Source organism: Oxyura jamaicensis, chromosome 3 (genome assembly GCF_011077185.1).
Source record: "Oxyura jamaicensis isolate SHBP4307 breed ruddy duck chromosome 3, BPBGC_Ojam_1.0, whole genome shotgun sequence".
Taxonomy (NCBI): domain Eukaryota; kingdom Metazoa; phylum Chordata; class Aves; order Anseriformes; family Anatidae; genus Oxyura; species Oxyura jamaicensis.
Window position 1 is genome coordinate 4,071,067 of NC_048895.1, and position 13,635 is coordinate 4,084,701.

The window sequence follows — 13,635 nt, forward strand, 5'->3', positions numbered from 1 at the left end:
TTATTCCCAGCATCCAGCAAGCCATCGTGACAGCCTACCCCGAGCAGAAAGTGGGAGCCGTGGTCCCTGACCCCCGGCCAACACAAAAGAGGCAGCCCCAGCACAATGCCTGCTGTCAGCAACTGAATTATTTTTATACAGGAATTTTTATCTCTATTGTACAAACAAGTATGTGTCTGTGCTGACTTGTTAAGCAATCCACTTGTATGTAGAATAAGATTTTTTTTCCTGCTACCAGTCACACAGCTCTAAGATCAGAAGAAATACATACTCTTTGAAGCTCCTCAAATGTTTTAGTTAAAAGGACAGCAGTTGTTTTCAAAGATCCAAGAGTATCTTTATCAGAATTTAATTTTTCCTTATTGATTTTTTTAACACAACGCACATTTAACACAGGACAGCCTACAGTTTATTACAAAATAATGCAGCCTCTACATAATCTTTCAGGAGGTAACGCTCCCTTTTTTTAAATGCAACCAGCTGTGTTTTACCTCCTCCAAGAGAAAGAGGCTCCCCAGCTACTGCTTCCCTTTGCATAAAAGCTCTTCCTTAAAATGAAAATTAATATCGGCAATAAAGAGCACACAGTGAAAAGCCCCTGGCCACCCTCCTGCAGGAAACGCTCCCTGCACTTTCGGTGGCCTGGCTGAAGCACAATTTGGCCGATTCCTCTTTTACTCCAAAAAGAATCAACTCAGTAGCTAAAATGCAAGGAAACCCAGACAATTCGCGCTACGTCCAAAACAAACAGCTGTGATGTTGCAGCAAAGTAACACCGGGTGACAAATTAATTGCTGTGAATTTTCGGGGGGGAGGGGGGACATTTTTGCATTTTCTATTTTGCTACCTACTAAATCAAGTAAGCAGGCAGCGAACATAAAATTAAACTCCTTCCTTCCTAAGCAGCAAGGAACTGCAATGTGTGTTTATTTAACGAAGGTGGTAGTTGTAATAATAGCAACAATAATAATAATAATAATAATAATAATATCCACAACAACAATAATGACACCACTGAAGGCACGGTTCTTCTTTAAGCCTTTGTTGTTTCGCAGTAATTCTATTGTTTATTTAGGCAGAGGTTTTTCTATCTACAGCTAGGATCAAATTGTAGGTGTAATTGTTCAGCGCTTATGCAAAGCGCAGGGAGGATGCAAGCAGCAAGCCCTCGGTTTGGGCTGACCCCATCTCCCCAGGTGTCGTCCCCCCCCCGGCGCACACGCTGCCCTGCTCGGGAGTGAATTCAGCGTCTGAAGCTGACCCGGCCCTGAATAACCCCCTGACAACGCCTACCTGAAGAGCGGCTTCTCCTCGACAGCTATTTCACAGGGATATTAAGCCTCATTTCCTTGACAGTAATGCAGTTGTTTGGCTTTGCTTCTTTCTCGAATCTTGGTATTTGAGCTATTTGGTGTGCAACACCGCAAAATCTAGGCTCAGGCTGACTTAGCTAGACACCCGTCCAACGCGGCAAAGCGTTGTTTTACAGCAACCTGCTCAGGTAGAAGCTCCAGCAGAATCGCACCAGCCAAGCCGGGAGAGGTCTCGGGGGAGAGGGGAGAGGAGAAACACTTTGGTGCACGGTCTGCAAACTCGGGATTCAGCAGCTTTTTTGGCACTCAATTTGTTTCAAGCGCTTTGTTTCAGGAAGCGTTACGTATTTTTCTTTGTGCATTTTGTGGATTTACTACAACTGCCCTGACAGCTGTTGATTCAGTTAAATGAGCACGTTACAAAAAATCCTCTAACGTCCCCGCGCCGCAAAATACACCTTTTTGCAGAGAGTGGCTCTGCAACCATAAGGACATGCAAATGAAACCTATGTGAGGCGGGCTCGCGGGCTCTGGATGTACAGCCTGGGCTACATCTGCAGCAGGGGGACAAGCGGGCTCCAGCCCCGTTTATGGTGGCTGTGTTTTCTTTGTTTCAGCCAGACACCGATACTAAAAAAGAATGAAAAGGGAAACAAATGATCTCGAGTATAAGAAATAAATGTCTGCTCATACTTCGGCAAATAAACTCCTCGGCAGGCTCACACGAATGTGCTTCAGACCACTGTGCTCTACGCCACATTCTTCATTTTCTTTCCTTCACTCCTTACTTACTACCCAATTTTGCACCTATATGAAATGAGGAGGGAAAGAAACGGATGTTTTCATTTTGCTTTAGATCAAAGGAAAACAAGAATGCAAACTGTGGCATATTGAGTATTTTTTTCCACCGCTGTCATTCACACCGGGCTATCTAAGTTTTATACAATTCCCCAGACTGGCTGCATATTAAGCTTGCCGTGTACAGCTTTATTACAGCATGGTGGCGAGGAAACATTAATATTCCTGTGTTGCATCTGACAGGACATTTACATGCGCCCATCTGAGCTCCCACCTGAGAGCTGCTCCGAGGTACAGTAGCTGCGCTCCCATTGTAAAGGCAAATGAAGAACACCAATTCCCCGCTGGGACGGGGCTGACCTCGCCACACCGCACCCGCGGCCCCATCCATCCCTCGCCAGTCCCACTCGGTGCCACTCCGCATGAGGAATGAGCCCAGCAGCGGTTCTGCCCCGCGCCCAGCAGCGAGCGCCTGCCTCAAAGGTTTCCAAAGCACACGGCGAGCGCACCTGCCCGGCGGAGGTCAGGAAACAAACTCACCCGGCCTGGCACGGGGCGCATTGCCTGCTAAAACTGATGAAGGCAGGAGGATGATCGGGGGCTTCGATACGGGCTCCGCACCCATCGCCTTTGGGCTGCACCCACCCAGCTGCTGCCAGCGCCAACGCCCGCACACGTGTGCTCAGGATCGGGGCCCCAAGGAGCAAACCCTGCTTGGTGGAAATTCGTTATGAAATGGAAAACAGATCGTCCTAACTGCTCAGACGGCTCGTGGGTACGCTCATGAGCCTGTTGTTTGTTAAAGGACACAATGAAGCACAGCTACACGTGTGCTGGTATCAAGCACTGTGGGCCCAAACCTGTTAGGACGGACACTGTCAGGGGGCAGACTGGATCTGGTGCACGTGTACAGGGCAAGATTCAAAAAAAAAAAAGTTAATTGTAGGTGTAGGGCCACATTATGAGTGCGAATATAGGTCCTAATGTATTTCAACAGGAGCTCGGCACATTTTATGAACTTCTGCAGCATCCTGGGAACTGCCAGGCCAGGTGAAGGCACGCTGGCCAGCTGCGGCACGATGAGGAGCCCCGGGCTCGGCAGCACAGCCCCCCACAAGCAGAAAGGTGCCGTTGATCCGCAGCGATCACATCCCGTGTGCAGAAAGGTGGCACCATGCCAGGCCGTGTCCAGCTTGCTGCTAAATGCCTTTTATTGCACAAAGCTGCTGCTCTCGGATGTAAAAACAGGCTGAAGCTGGAAGGGAATTTTGTCCAAAAAATTGGCTGTAATGAGGATGCGTGCAGGCAAACAACTGGAGGCTGAACTCCTCTTGCCTGACACTGCCTCTCGAGCCTCTTTAATTGTCTTTATTATTTGAATTAAATAAAAAAAGAGCTCGTGTGCCGAGGTAGTAATGCTCATGTGCATATAGTAAACTGGGTAATGCTAATAGGCCTCCTCTTTAAGAGAGGCATTACAAAATTATGGAAATGTTTTGGAAAGACTTTATTTCTCCTACCGGGCTAATTAGAAGGCGGTTAATTTACCCCTGCTTCAGCTCCCTGCCTCAGTTTCCACCACTCGTTGCTCCGACCGGCTGCACAGAGACCGATGTTTACCCAGCCCCTCGTATTTCCCAAGCCTCCAGCACGTGACGTGAACGCGCACCTTTGCTGAGCTCCACCAAGTCGTGGCGTGCCAGGCCGCCTCTTCCACCACAAGCGTTTTGGACACGGCTACGTTTCAGCCCATGGTGAGCTTCACAATTAAATGTCACATACAATAGGGGGAAGAATGCAAACCATATTTCTAATCCTCGAAACAAGAAGATCTGATTGGCAGGGAACACAAAATAGAGATTGAAGGCACTGCAACACTTCTGACGTTTCCCTGGAACAATCATGCCGAAGCAGAGGAAAACTTTCTATCCTGCTTCTGTGCTCCAAGTGAACTCGTATTTGTGTTTCCAATAAAGAGCCATTTTTACATTAACTGTCTGTAACAGCAGGGAATAGGAAAACTAACACAAGCTGTACCTCATACAAAGGACGATGCTGGTGTCACGTGTTCGCGTCTTCAAAAAATGTTATTTACTAAAGGCACTGGGGAAAGCAGACAAACTATTGACTCTTTTCTCTATCCCCGCACAAGTGGCGTTAGAACAACTTTTTGATCCCCCACATTTTTTACATTTTTCCCCCCAAGAAGTAAATTTCACAGCCACACAGGCCACTGCGTTTAATTAAGCTTTCAAAAGTCTTCTGACAATGCCAACAATTGAAAGACACTTCTGCAGCTCAATCATGCAATCATCGTGACACTTCTATTTACAATTTGTCTTAGAAAGAGTTTCTCTGACATTGTACTTTGACAAAACATCCAAGCTGCCAGTTCACAACCTTTCCCTGTCTTATTTACAAATACAGCTTGTACGCAGGACCCGAATCTCACGAGCATGAGTCTTTGGGTAGCACCCTCGTGATTTTTCCTGCAGGGAACTGTTGTACCCAGCCTATCTTCCCCAGGCATCCCTGCATGGCGAGAGCAAATCAAATTTTACTCAGAAATACTGCCATTTTCGTCTTCCCCCCCACAAACGTAATTCAAGCTTTCATCTCATTGTCTAGACACAACCCTACCTATTCAGTTCAGGTGTCAATGAATTTTCATCCGGAAGAAAACAAAGTAAGAAGGAACTGCAATTTACAACCTACGGAATTGTAACAGCAGCGACTAAGAACAATCCCAGAAAATGTCTGTGGCATAATGACTAGTCACAGACATCACCTCCTGGGCACCGCAATAATCACACGCACTTGGTCCAAAATTTAGCAGCAAATTCTGTCCACTTTCCCTTTGATTATTACAGAGCCGTATTTCTTACGTTATTTCCCCATGTTATTATATTTGAATACAACAAGCTGCTTGAGAATAAAGGATCCACACGCTAATAATGACCTCCCCTCCTCCTCCCCCTTTGCACAGTAAATACGGCACTGAAGGATCCCCAGCCGTCACTGCGAGCGGTGCGCGCAGCGCTCCAAAGTGGTCCAACTGGATCCAAGTAACGTTTAAGATCCTTCCTCACCCAAAAAATAGCCTTTCATTAATTCCCTCAGATTGATACGTGCAACAAATAAAACAGTAAAACCTGACGCCGGTGGACTGTAAATATTTCTTTGGCTTTTTCAATAAGTGAACAGCAATTTTACATTCACTGATCTCTAGATACTTCAGTTAATATTTCCCCCTATTGTAAAATACGAGACCGGATCAGTAAACCCCTGCCGTAGCGCTCGCTGCAAATCACAGACTGCTGGTATCTGGTGGTGAGTGTTTGACATACATATTGATGAAAGCTGCCTCGTTGGACCCACACAACATATCCTATTAATTTCCAGTTAAATTTATGACATTTCAGCCATAGCGCTGGATCAGCATCACTCAAAATTTTATATCGCGTCAAAGCTGCGCGCAGGCATCCGCCCACCCAGAGCCAGGTACGCACGCCCGTGTGCGCGCGGCTCAGCTGCTACCGATGGGGTCGCGCACAGCCGCCCTACTGAAATCGCCCCTGCCTTCGGAAACCGGCGAGGATCACGATAAGCCCATCGACGTTAGAACAGACATCATTTCTCCCTGCATTTGAACGACTCAGTGCCCTGTTCCTTTCGATGAGATGATCTTTAACCATTACTTATCTTAAGATGATCTCTTACTGTAAGGCACCGACTTACTGGCTGCAAATCTGCCGGCAGAGCCCACGCTGCATCCACAGCTAACCTCCAACACCTCGTGCAGAGCAAGAACTAATTGGGTACATTTTTACGTTGCAGCTAAATACACGGTTTCTGGTCTCTCACCCGAGACAATCAGCTCACTCAGTTCCTAGGTATTTTTCCAAAGGCATTGTCTTTCCCTTTTTTTTTTTTAATTTTTCATTTTTACTTGGACACTCAGCTATCTTCCTGCATTTGGCACTCCTGCACAGAAAAGCAGGTATGAAATAGCAGAACTGGGAAGTGCCTCATCCAGGGGCCTTCCGGCAGCCTGAACTCCACGGCTTCCCGAAACCTTCACATTTCTCTCCTGGGCCCAGGCCGGGAGCGAGCAGAGGGGGGAAATCCAGCCGGCGACGAGCCAGACACCACTGGGGCAAGCACAGGTGAGCAGGATCAGGCCCCGCACCCCTCTTTACGTGCTGCGACCGCCGCTGCGAAGCTTCTTCTGAGTCAAGGGCCCCGTGGCAGCATGAGGCCAGATCCTGCTCAGGCCGCCTGCCTCGCTTCGCGTCAGAGCATGAGACGGGCAGGGTTTGGCCGCGTCCCCAGCGCCGAACAACCGCCGGAGTCAGGTCCTCAGCCGAGGAGTTCCCCCTCGTGAACACGTCCCCGGCGCGGCCGGCTCGCAGACTGAATGACCTATTTGGGACCACGGTGCGAGGAGTGCTCCTAATTCTTGCTTGACAGATACTGTGTTTTGTCTTTTAAGCAGAGCGGTTCGATATGTAAATACAGCGTTACATCACGCCGCCGCTCCTCCATATTTGGTGATTTAGTATGGCTCCAGATCTCGGAAGACTACAAATCCCTTCCGCCAGGCTCCCGCTTCATTAATCATGCCCTACACTTGTGTTCGTTCGTCTGCACATCGCAGGCAGCACATGGGAATGGGCACTGCCCTGCACCACTCCAGGAAAATAACCCTCTGCCAGCCGTGGCCTGCAAGTTGAATATAACCAAAGTCATATTTTTTTTTAACTGTTTTAAAATGTAGCTTATCAGTAGCTGAGCCTCTGTTTCTTTCTACACCTGCATATATATATGTATTTATATATATACACATACACATAAGGTGTATATATAAATAAGGTATATATATACACGGTCCGATACATGCTTTCAAAGGAACGCCTATTACTCCGCAGAAGCACTACCTCTTCATTCACGCAATGTACGCGCGGGTACGCACGTGGCTTTGCACATGTATGCGTGTGTACAGACAGACGCTCACACGGATTTGCTGCTACCGCAAAACCTTGCAAAACACAAACACCGAGCGTGATTGAACGGCTGGTTGGGAGGCTAGGAAGGCTACGAGAATATCACACTGAAACTCCCAACGTCTGCTGCCCTATTATGGTTTAACTTTGTGGCCAAAGCAAGCCCAAGACAAGCTCCAGCACATCATGTGATTATGTACTGCACTTCTGACAACACCGCGCTGTCCTGTGGCCTCTTGTCACAGAGGAACAGGCAGTGCCGAGTCCCAAACGTCGCGGGCTGTTTTAGGAAACCGGTCCAGGCATTTGCTGCTTTTGATATCCCGCAGCCTTGCATTTTTCAGATGGTATTATTAGCGCGATTTGAAGCGATTTGCAATGCTCACTACGAATGGGCAGCGTTCTTGTTTACTAACGGGATTTTAAAGCAGAGTACGCCTCGTTAGACTGCCAGCGCTCTGTGATTTTCTTTCGCGTCGTACGTTCTATTTTTTCAACCTCATTTGCAAAATATTTGCACAGCGAATGGCTTTCCGGTTTGAAAAAAAAATATGCTAAGAAATGGAATTATTTACCCTTTTTTTAAAAATTGCATTTCAGACTGTTTGTTGCACAAAACAGAACTCTGCCTTGGACATTTGTACGAATGACATGTGGTTGTGTAAACCACAAACAAAATCAAGATACATCTGTCAAAACCACATCAGAGACAAGAGAGAGCACAGAGAAGCATTTATCATTTGGCTGAGGAGGCAGGCTGCAGAGAGCGGCCTTTCCTGTCAAACCAACCTTTTGAAATTTCCAACATGCCCTTAAACTTTTCGAATAAGCATGTCTGTGCGCTTCAGCAACTGCCCTCTCTACTCTGGCCTGGCCAGTCGAAAATGGCATCTTAAAGTCAAGGTCGGTGGTGTCACTTTGCCATGGGGCTGTGTTTAATTACAGTCCATACGCTGACAGCCAATATGGAACCAAGGCTGGCTGATGCTCAGTTAACTCTTTCACCTCTGAGTTTACCCGAGACTTGAAAGCTCCTTCCCTGCTCCTGCAGCAGGGCCTGCAATCTCCTCCCGCAGTGCTACGGCAGGCAAGGCGCCGGGAGACAGTGACTACAGTACAGACAGATCACGAGAGCAGCCTCACACAATACCATTAAAAATACTCAGTCGCATGGCACGTGCCTGTTGCTCCTGCCTCTACGCAGCCGCTAGGAAATACCGGTCGCGTGCTCGTCGCAAACTGAAGGCAGGGCATTTAGCACGTCGTCCGCCGTGGCAAACACAAGAGAGCCCGGCGCAGCGGTTTGCGACTGCGAACGTGCTACGTTGCGACTGAAACGGAAATAAACTTGCAAACACTTCTCCTCGTTTTAATTTACCTGCTATATGTTCCTGTTTTGGGCAAATTCCTCTAGATGACGTTGATAAACAATCGTCATCCTCTGGCGTAACCTGGATGCCAACCTCCACGGGATTGGATGCTTTTTTCAGCTCACTTGGTGAGGGTGAAGGTGGCTTATCCACAGCCTTCTCTAAGCAGAGACTGCCATTGCATTGTTTCCGTTTGTGCTCAATAAAAATAAGAATGTCCCCCAACGGGAAGTTCATCTGACACTGGCCACAAGTGAGGAGGTCGTGGTCCCCTTCTGGAGCTCCCAACGTGCCATGGTCAGGTTCGTCATCAGTGAGAATGGCTTCAAGAGGTTCGGCTGCAGTTTGAGAGACAAAAGGAGAATCGTTAGAGCTCCGGTGGAAAGCGCTGGGCGCGGGGGGGCACACGCTGAACCCCGAGTCGCGAATGCCGCGGGGCGTCGGCAATGTCAGCGTGCACCCCCCCAAGAGACCGACGCCACACGGCCACTGTCCCCACCATGAGAAGACAAATTTATCAGCTACAGGGACTGGATTTTGCAGGAGCAGCTCTAGCATGCAGAACTGGGAGAGCAAACCCTGCAACTGTAACTGTGCTCATGGATGAGGACAGATTTCCGACTCGATTTAACGATTTAGTGGTAAAATCAAATGAATAGCCTTCAAGAATATACTGCAAAACTGCGGTGGTGCTAGGACGAAAAGCAAGTGCCGTGTTTTATTGTCGGATGTATTATTTATGTATATGAATCCAAGGCTGAAAGCATTACACTCCCTCTCCCTCTCACATGGGTGTGTATTTCCACAAGCCAGACCTACTTTCTAAAATTTAGGGTCGTGAACCACGCGTGTGCATGTGCAGACAAAAGGTGTTCCAACGCATATCTTGCATATTCACCATACAGGCAGCGTGTGAGCGCCTGTGTGCAGAAGCAAGGGAGGAGAGGCGGAATGGATGGAGGCACGCACACGCGCAGGCACACAGCGCACGCATGGCCCTCTCCGTGCACGTGTACATGCGTATGTGGGTACGCTTTTGTGTCACAGCCACATTTGTGGCTTCCAATTTACACATTCAAAAGGCAGGAGTTACTCGCGGGGGGAAGGGGAGGAGGGAGAAAAAAAAATAAATAAACGACAGAGAAGCAAATGATAAAAATCAAGTGCAACCGAAATTCCTGCAGGGCGGGGGGAGGAAGCTCTCGCTTCTCGGCAGCTCCTCGGGATTCACATGAATTCCCGATTCACCTACAATTCCACCCAGAGATATTAGCCGAAGAGGACGTTTTTTATTTCTTAAGGAAACAAGCCAATTAGTCATTTTTTCTTTTTCATCCTGAAATAAAGGAATGCCTAAATTCTCTCTACCGTGTTTGCACTGGTGGCCTTCGTCGTATAAAAATCAGCATGGCCAAGCGAATGCCACATTTCATAACACCGAGGAGAAGTGCTTTCTTTAAGCTCAAAATACCTTGCCTAATGTTGTCAAAGTTGACAAATTTTCTGAATGAGCTCCAAAAAGCTTCATTATGAGGCTATTTCTGCTCACATAATCGTCAGTGGATGCTCTAACGAGGTGGAGACGTCTTTCTTTTCTGTTTGCCTTTTTTTTTTTTTCCAAGTTTGCACGGAAATGTCTTGGCAATACGCGTGCAGTCACTACAGCCTTTCAGGAAAAAAAAAAATACCGCCAGTGCGTTGGTATTCCTCTGTCTGCGCAACGCAATACGCACGCGAGCAGCAGCAACAAAAACGAGAGGGTACTACAAATGCAAACCACCTCCAAACAGTGCCAGGTACGGCAGGCGAGACAGAATGCAACTCCTAAACAGTTAATCAGTCTGACCTTCTTTAGCTAGCTGCCAATTTCACATTTAATGAACTTAAAGCCACAGAGAATCAAAAAATAGATTTTAATTTGACTGCGCGATATTGGAACTGATTTTGATAAAGTGCAAAAATCCAGTGAACTCAGGTTAAATTTATTTCAACCCTGCCTAGGCTGAATATTGAGGAGGAAGATCTGGAGTAGCTCCCAGTTGTGCTGCGTGAAATAATATTGAAAGAGCACACTACCTCACCGTACCTTAGCTCCAACTAGGACACAGGGATACAGTCCATAATTTCTCGCCTCTGGTACTACTTCTAATTTAACGTAAGGTCAACCACAGGAATATGAAGGTTACGTTCGTATTAATAACAGCAACGTCTTAATCGCCGGGGGTTTTCTCCTAAACTTGCAGCCCCAACGCCAGCGCTCTGGGGGCATCTCGGTCGGGCTCGGGCGCCGAGAGGGGAGCAGGATGTGTCTGCAGGATTTCTGCGCGTGGCATTTTTCACCCCGGCCATTCCTTGCGGTCGGACAGAGAGAGTAAATCACTGCAGGACTAATTCCACCAGTAGCTCGCCACACGCATCAGACAAAGGTATTTGGGGCTAACCGGGAAACCTAACTTCTGGCTTAGCAACTCTCCGCAGCGAAAGACGCCAAATAAACAACATTCCCCTTACAGCTCGCTTAGCAAGGAGCTCTGCATAATCATTACTCAATTATAATGTTTTCCCGTGGCCTGATTTATTTCTGACACTGTCAGTATTATTTAGCAGTGGAAGGTAACGCGGCGCTTAGACACCAGACGGTTAAAAGTAGTGCTAAACAAAAATAGACTTTGCTAAAGTCTGTAGTGACTGGGCTGATTTACAATCAAAACCAGGAAATGAAGTGGTAATTCAGAGGTTGCTGATTACACCTCCACATTTCACCTAATTAATTTTATAGGAGGCAAAGTTCTTGAAAATAACAAGATGATCAAATGTACAGATATAAAACCTGTAACCTCAACATTTTCTATGCTCTTAACGTAAATTATTGCTAATTAACAAGAATTATATACTAATGTATGAAATACGGCTGGCACCGTCTTCACTGCAAAACATTTGGCTCCCGATGGAGGCAGAGCCAGCAAAATACGGTTTTATTCTCGCTGCTACTTTTCCAGAAAGCAAAAAAGAAAGCAAAAACCGCCTTGTGTGAAGAAAGCACGACAATGCAATTCACCTGGTCTGGGCACTGCTTCGCGGGCTGGATGTTTTAATTCGGGGCCAAGCCAAATTCCCTGCCTGCCTACCTAGTGGTTCGTGCCCGTTTCTAACGCGAACCACTCATGCAGGAGCGTGTCCCTCCGGCTCCCCCCTTCCTCCCCGGCCGCAGCCCCCCAGGAGCACGGCGGCCCCGGGCACTGGCGGGGGACTGCCCGGCCCGACAAGTGCGGGGCGAAAGGGAGCCGCGGCCCGGGCTGCCGGGGCCGGCTCGGCACGGCTCGGCACGGCTTGGGAGAGCGGGGAAGGAGGGCAGGGGGGCGGGAGGGAGGGGGCGGCCTCGGCCCAAGTTTGCTTTCAAGTGCGGGGCGGCGGGGGGGCGAGGCTGGGGGCGGCGGCACGGAGCGGGCCGGGGGAGCGGGGCAGCGGTAAACTCGGCGCCAAAGTTGCCCACCCCCCGCCGCCCCCAAAAACCTCCCGAATAATTAAAAAAAAAAAAAAAGCCGGGGGGGCGCGGAGAGCCAGCGGGGGCCCCGCGCAGCGCTGCGCGGCCGCGGAGCGGCCGGGCCGCCCCCGGGAGGCGGCTGCGGGCGGGCTCGTGGCTGGAAGCGGCCAAAATCGCGAACAAAGACGAGGGGGAGAAGGGGGAGAAGGGGGGGGGGGGACAAGGCAGGGGAAGGGCCGGGGCGGGCGGCGAGCCCTCCCCCTCCCGCCAGCTCGGCCGCGCTGCGGGCGCGGAGGCGCCGGCCAGGTTCAAGTTCGCCGGGCGGCGGGGGCGTTTCTGGTGTCGGTGTGCCTCCTAGCGACTGAACGGCACAGCCCGCCGTGCCGAGCCGAGCCGAGCCGCCCCGCTCCGCCACGGCCCCCCCCGGCTTCCCCCTCCCCGCGCGTCCCCCCCGGAGCCCCCCCCCGGGCCGCCCCGGCCGAGCGCCGCAGCCGGGCGGGGGCTCCGCGGCCGCGCTGGAAGCCGGGGGGCTCCGCTGCGCCGGGGTGCCAGAGGGGGGGCCCCGCGGGCCGCACCCCCCGGGAGGGGAGCTGCGGGCATCCCCGGGCGGAGAAGGGGCCCCCGGTTCGGGGAAGGGGGCCCCAGCGGCGCGGTGGGGCTGCTGGAAGCGCAGCGCTGAGCGGCGCCAGGAAAAAGATCCGGGGAGCGGAGGGCAACGGGAAAAGGGGGCCGGGGACTGCGGGAGAGCCCCGGCGGGGCGAGGGCGGCGTGAGACGGGGGGAGCAGCCCCCGGGCGGCCCCGCGGAGCCGCGGCGCTTCGCTAAGGGGCTGCATGTGCTGCGCCGGCTGCCAGCCTCTCCGCCGCCGGCTGGGAGGGAGGAATCGCCGTGCAAAGTTTTGCGAAAGGCGAGAGCGAGCGGGGCTCGTTGGCAGCGAGCGATCGCCCTGGGTTTTCTGCCATCCCTGGGAGGGAACAAAACCCGCCAGGAATAATGGGAGAAAGAGAAGGGGAGAAAGGAAAGCAAGGAAGGAGGGAAAAGGAGCCGCGAGAGGCATGCATCGTGTCCCCTTCCCCCCAAGCTCACCCCAAGGAAAAGGGGATTTTTCTTCGCCCTTCCTTCCCCCCCCCCTCACCCCAAACCTTTCCAGCTCGAGTTGCCTTTTGTTGTGCAAAGAGCGCTCCCGCTTATCTTGCATCTAGCCCTGGTGTGTGTTGTGTCGGCTGCGGGGAGGGAGCCGAAGAGTTTTTGTTGCGAACAGTGTGGTGGGGCTCGGGTTGGTTTTTTTCTCTCCCGGGGAGAGGAGATTTGGTTTTGGGTTTAAATGCGGCGGCGAGCTGATCGTCCGCGGGCGTGCGAAGAGTGTGCGAGCGTGTGTTCGAGCGTGCGTGTGTGTGCGCGTGTGTGTGTGCGCGTGTGTGTGTGCTCAGCCCGGGCTCGCTCCTGCCTGTGTTTGTTGGCAGGAGGTTCCCCGCACACGCGGTGCTTGTAAACATTCAGACACGAGATTTTTCCCAATCAAAATCCACTTCCACTTTTTTTTTGAAAATCTTCCAAAAAATAGTAAGCGAGCGAGGGAGCGCGAAGCGAGGGCGAGGAGGGAATCCCTGCCGGCTCGGCGCTGCCGCCTGCCCGCCCGGGGCCGCCCCCCGCCCCAGCCCGAGCCCG

General features: G+C 50.8%; 1 protein-coding gene across 1 annotated transcript in view; it reads right to left on the reverse strand.

Moving 5' to 3' along the window:
- Positions 1–13,577, reverse strand: part of BCL11A (BAF chromatin remodeling complex subunit BCL11A) — a 65,101-nt gene extending 51,524 nt beyond the window's left edge. The window contains 4 exon segments of the mRNA XM_035322449.1: positions 8,493–8,822; positions 13,110–13,240; positions 13,242–13,353; positions 13,385–13,577. Of these exon segments, the coding sequence (XP_035178340.1) occupies positions 8,493–8,822; positions 13,110–13,240; positions 13,242–13,353; positions 13,385–13,463 (652 nt within the window). The 5' untranslated portion in view covers positions 13,464–13,577.
- Positions 13,578–13,635: the final 58 nt, after the last annotated feature.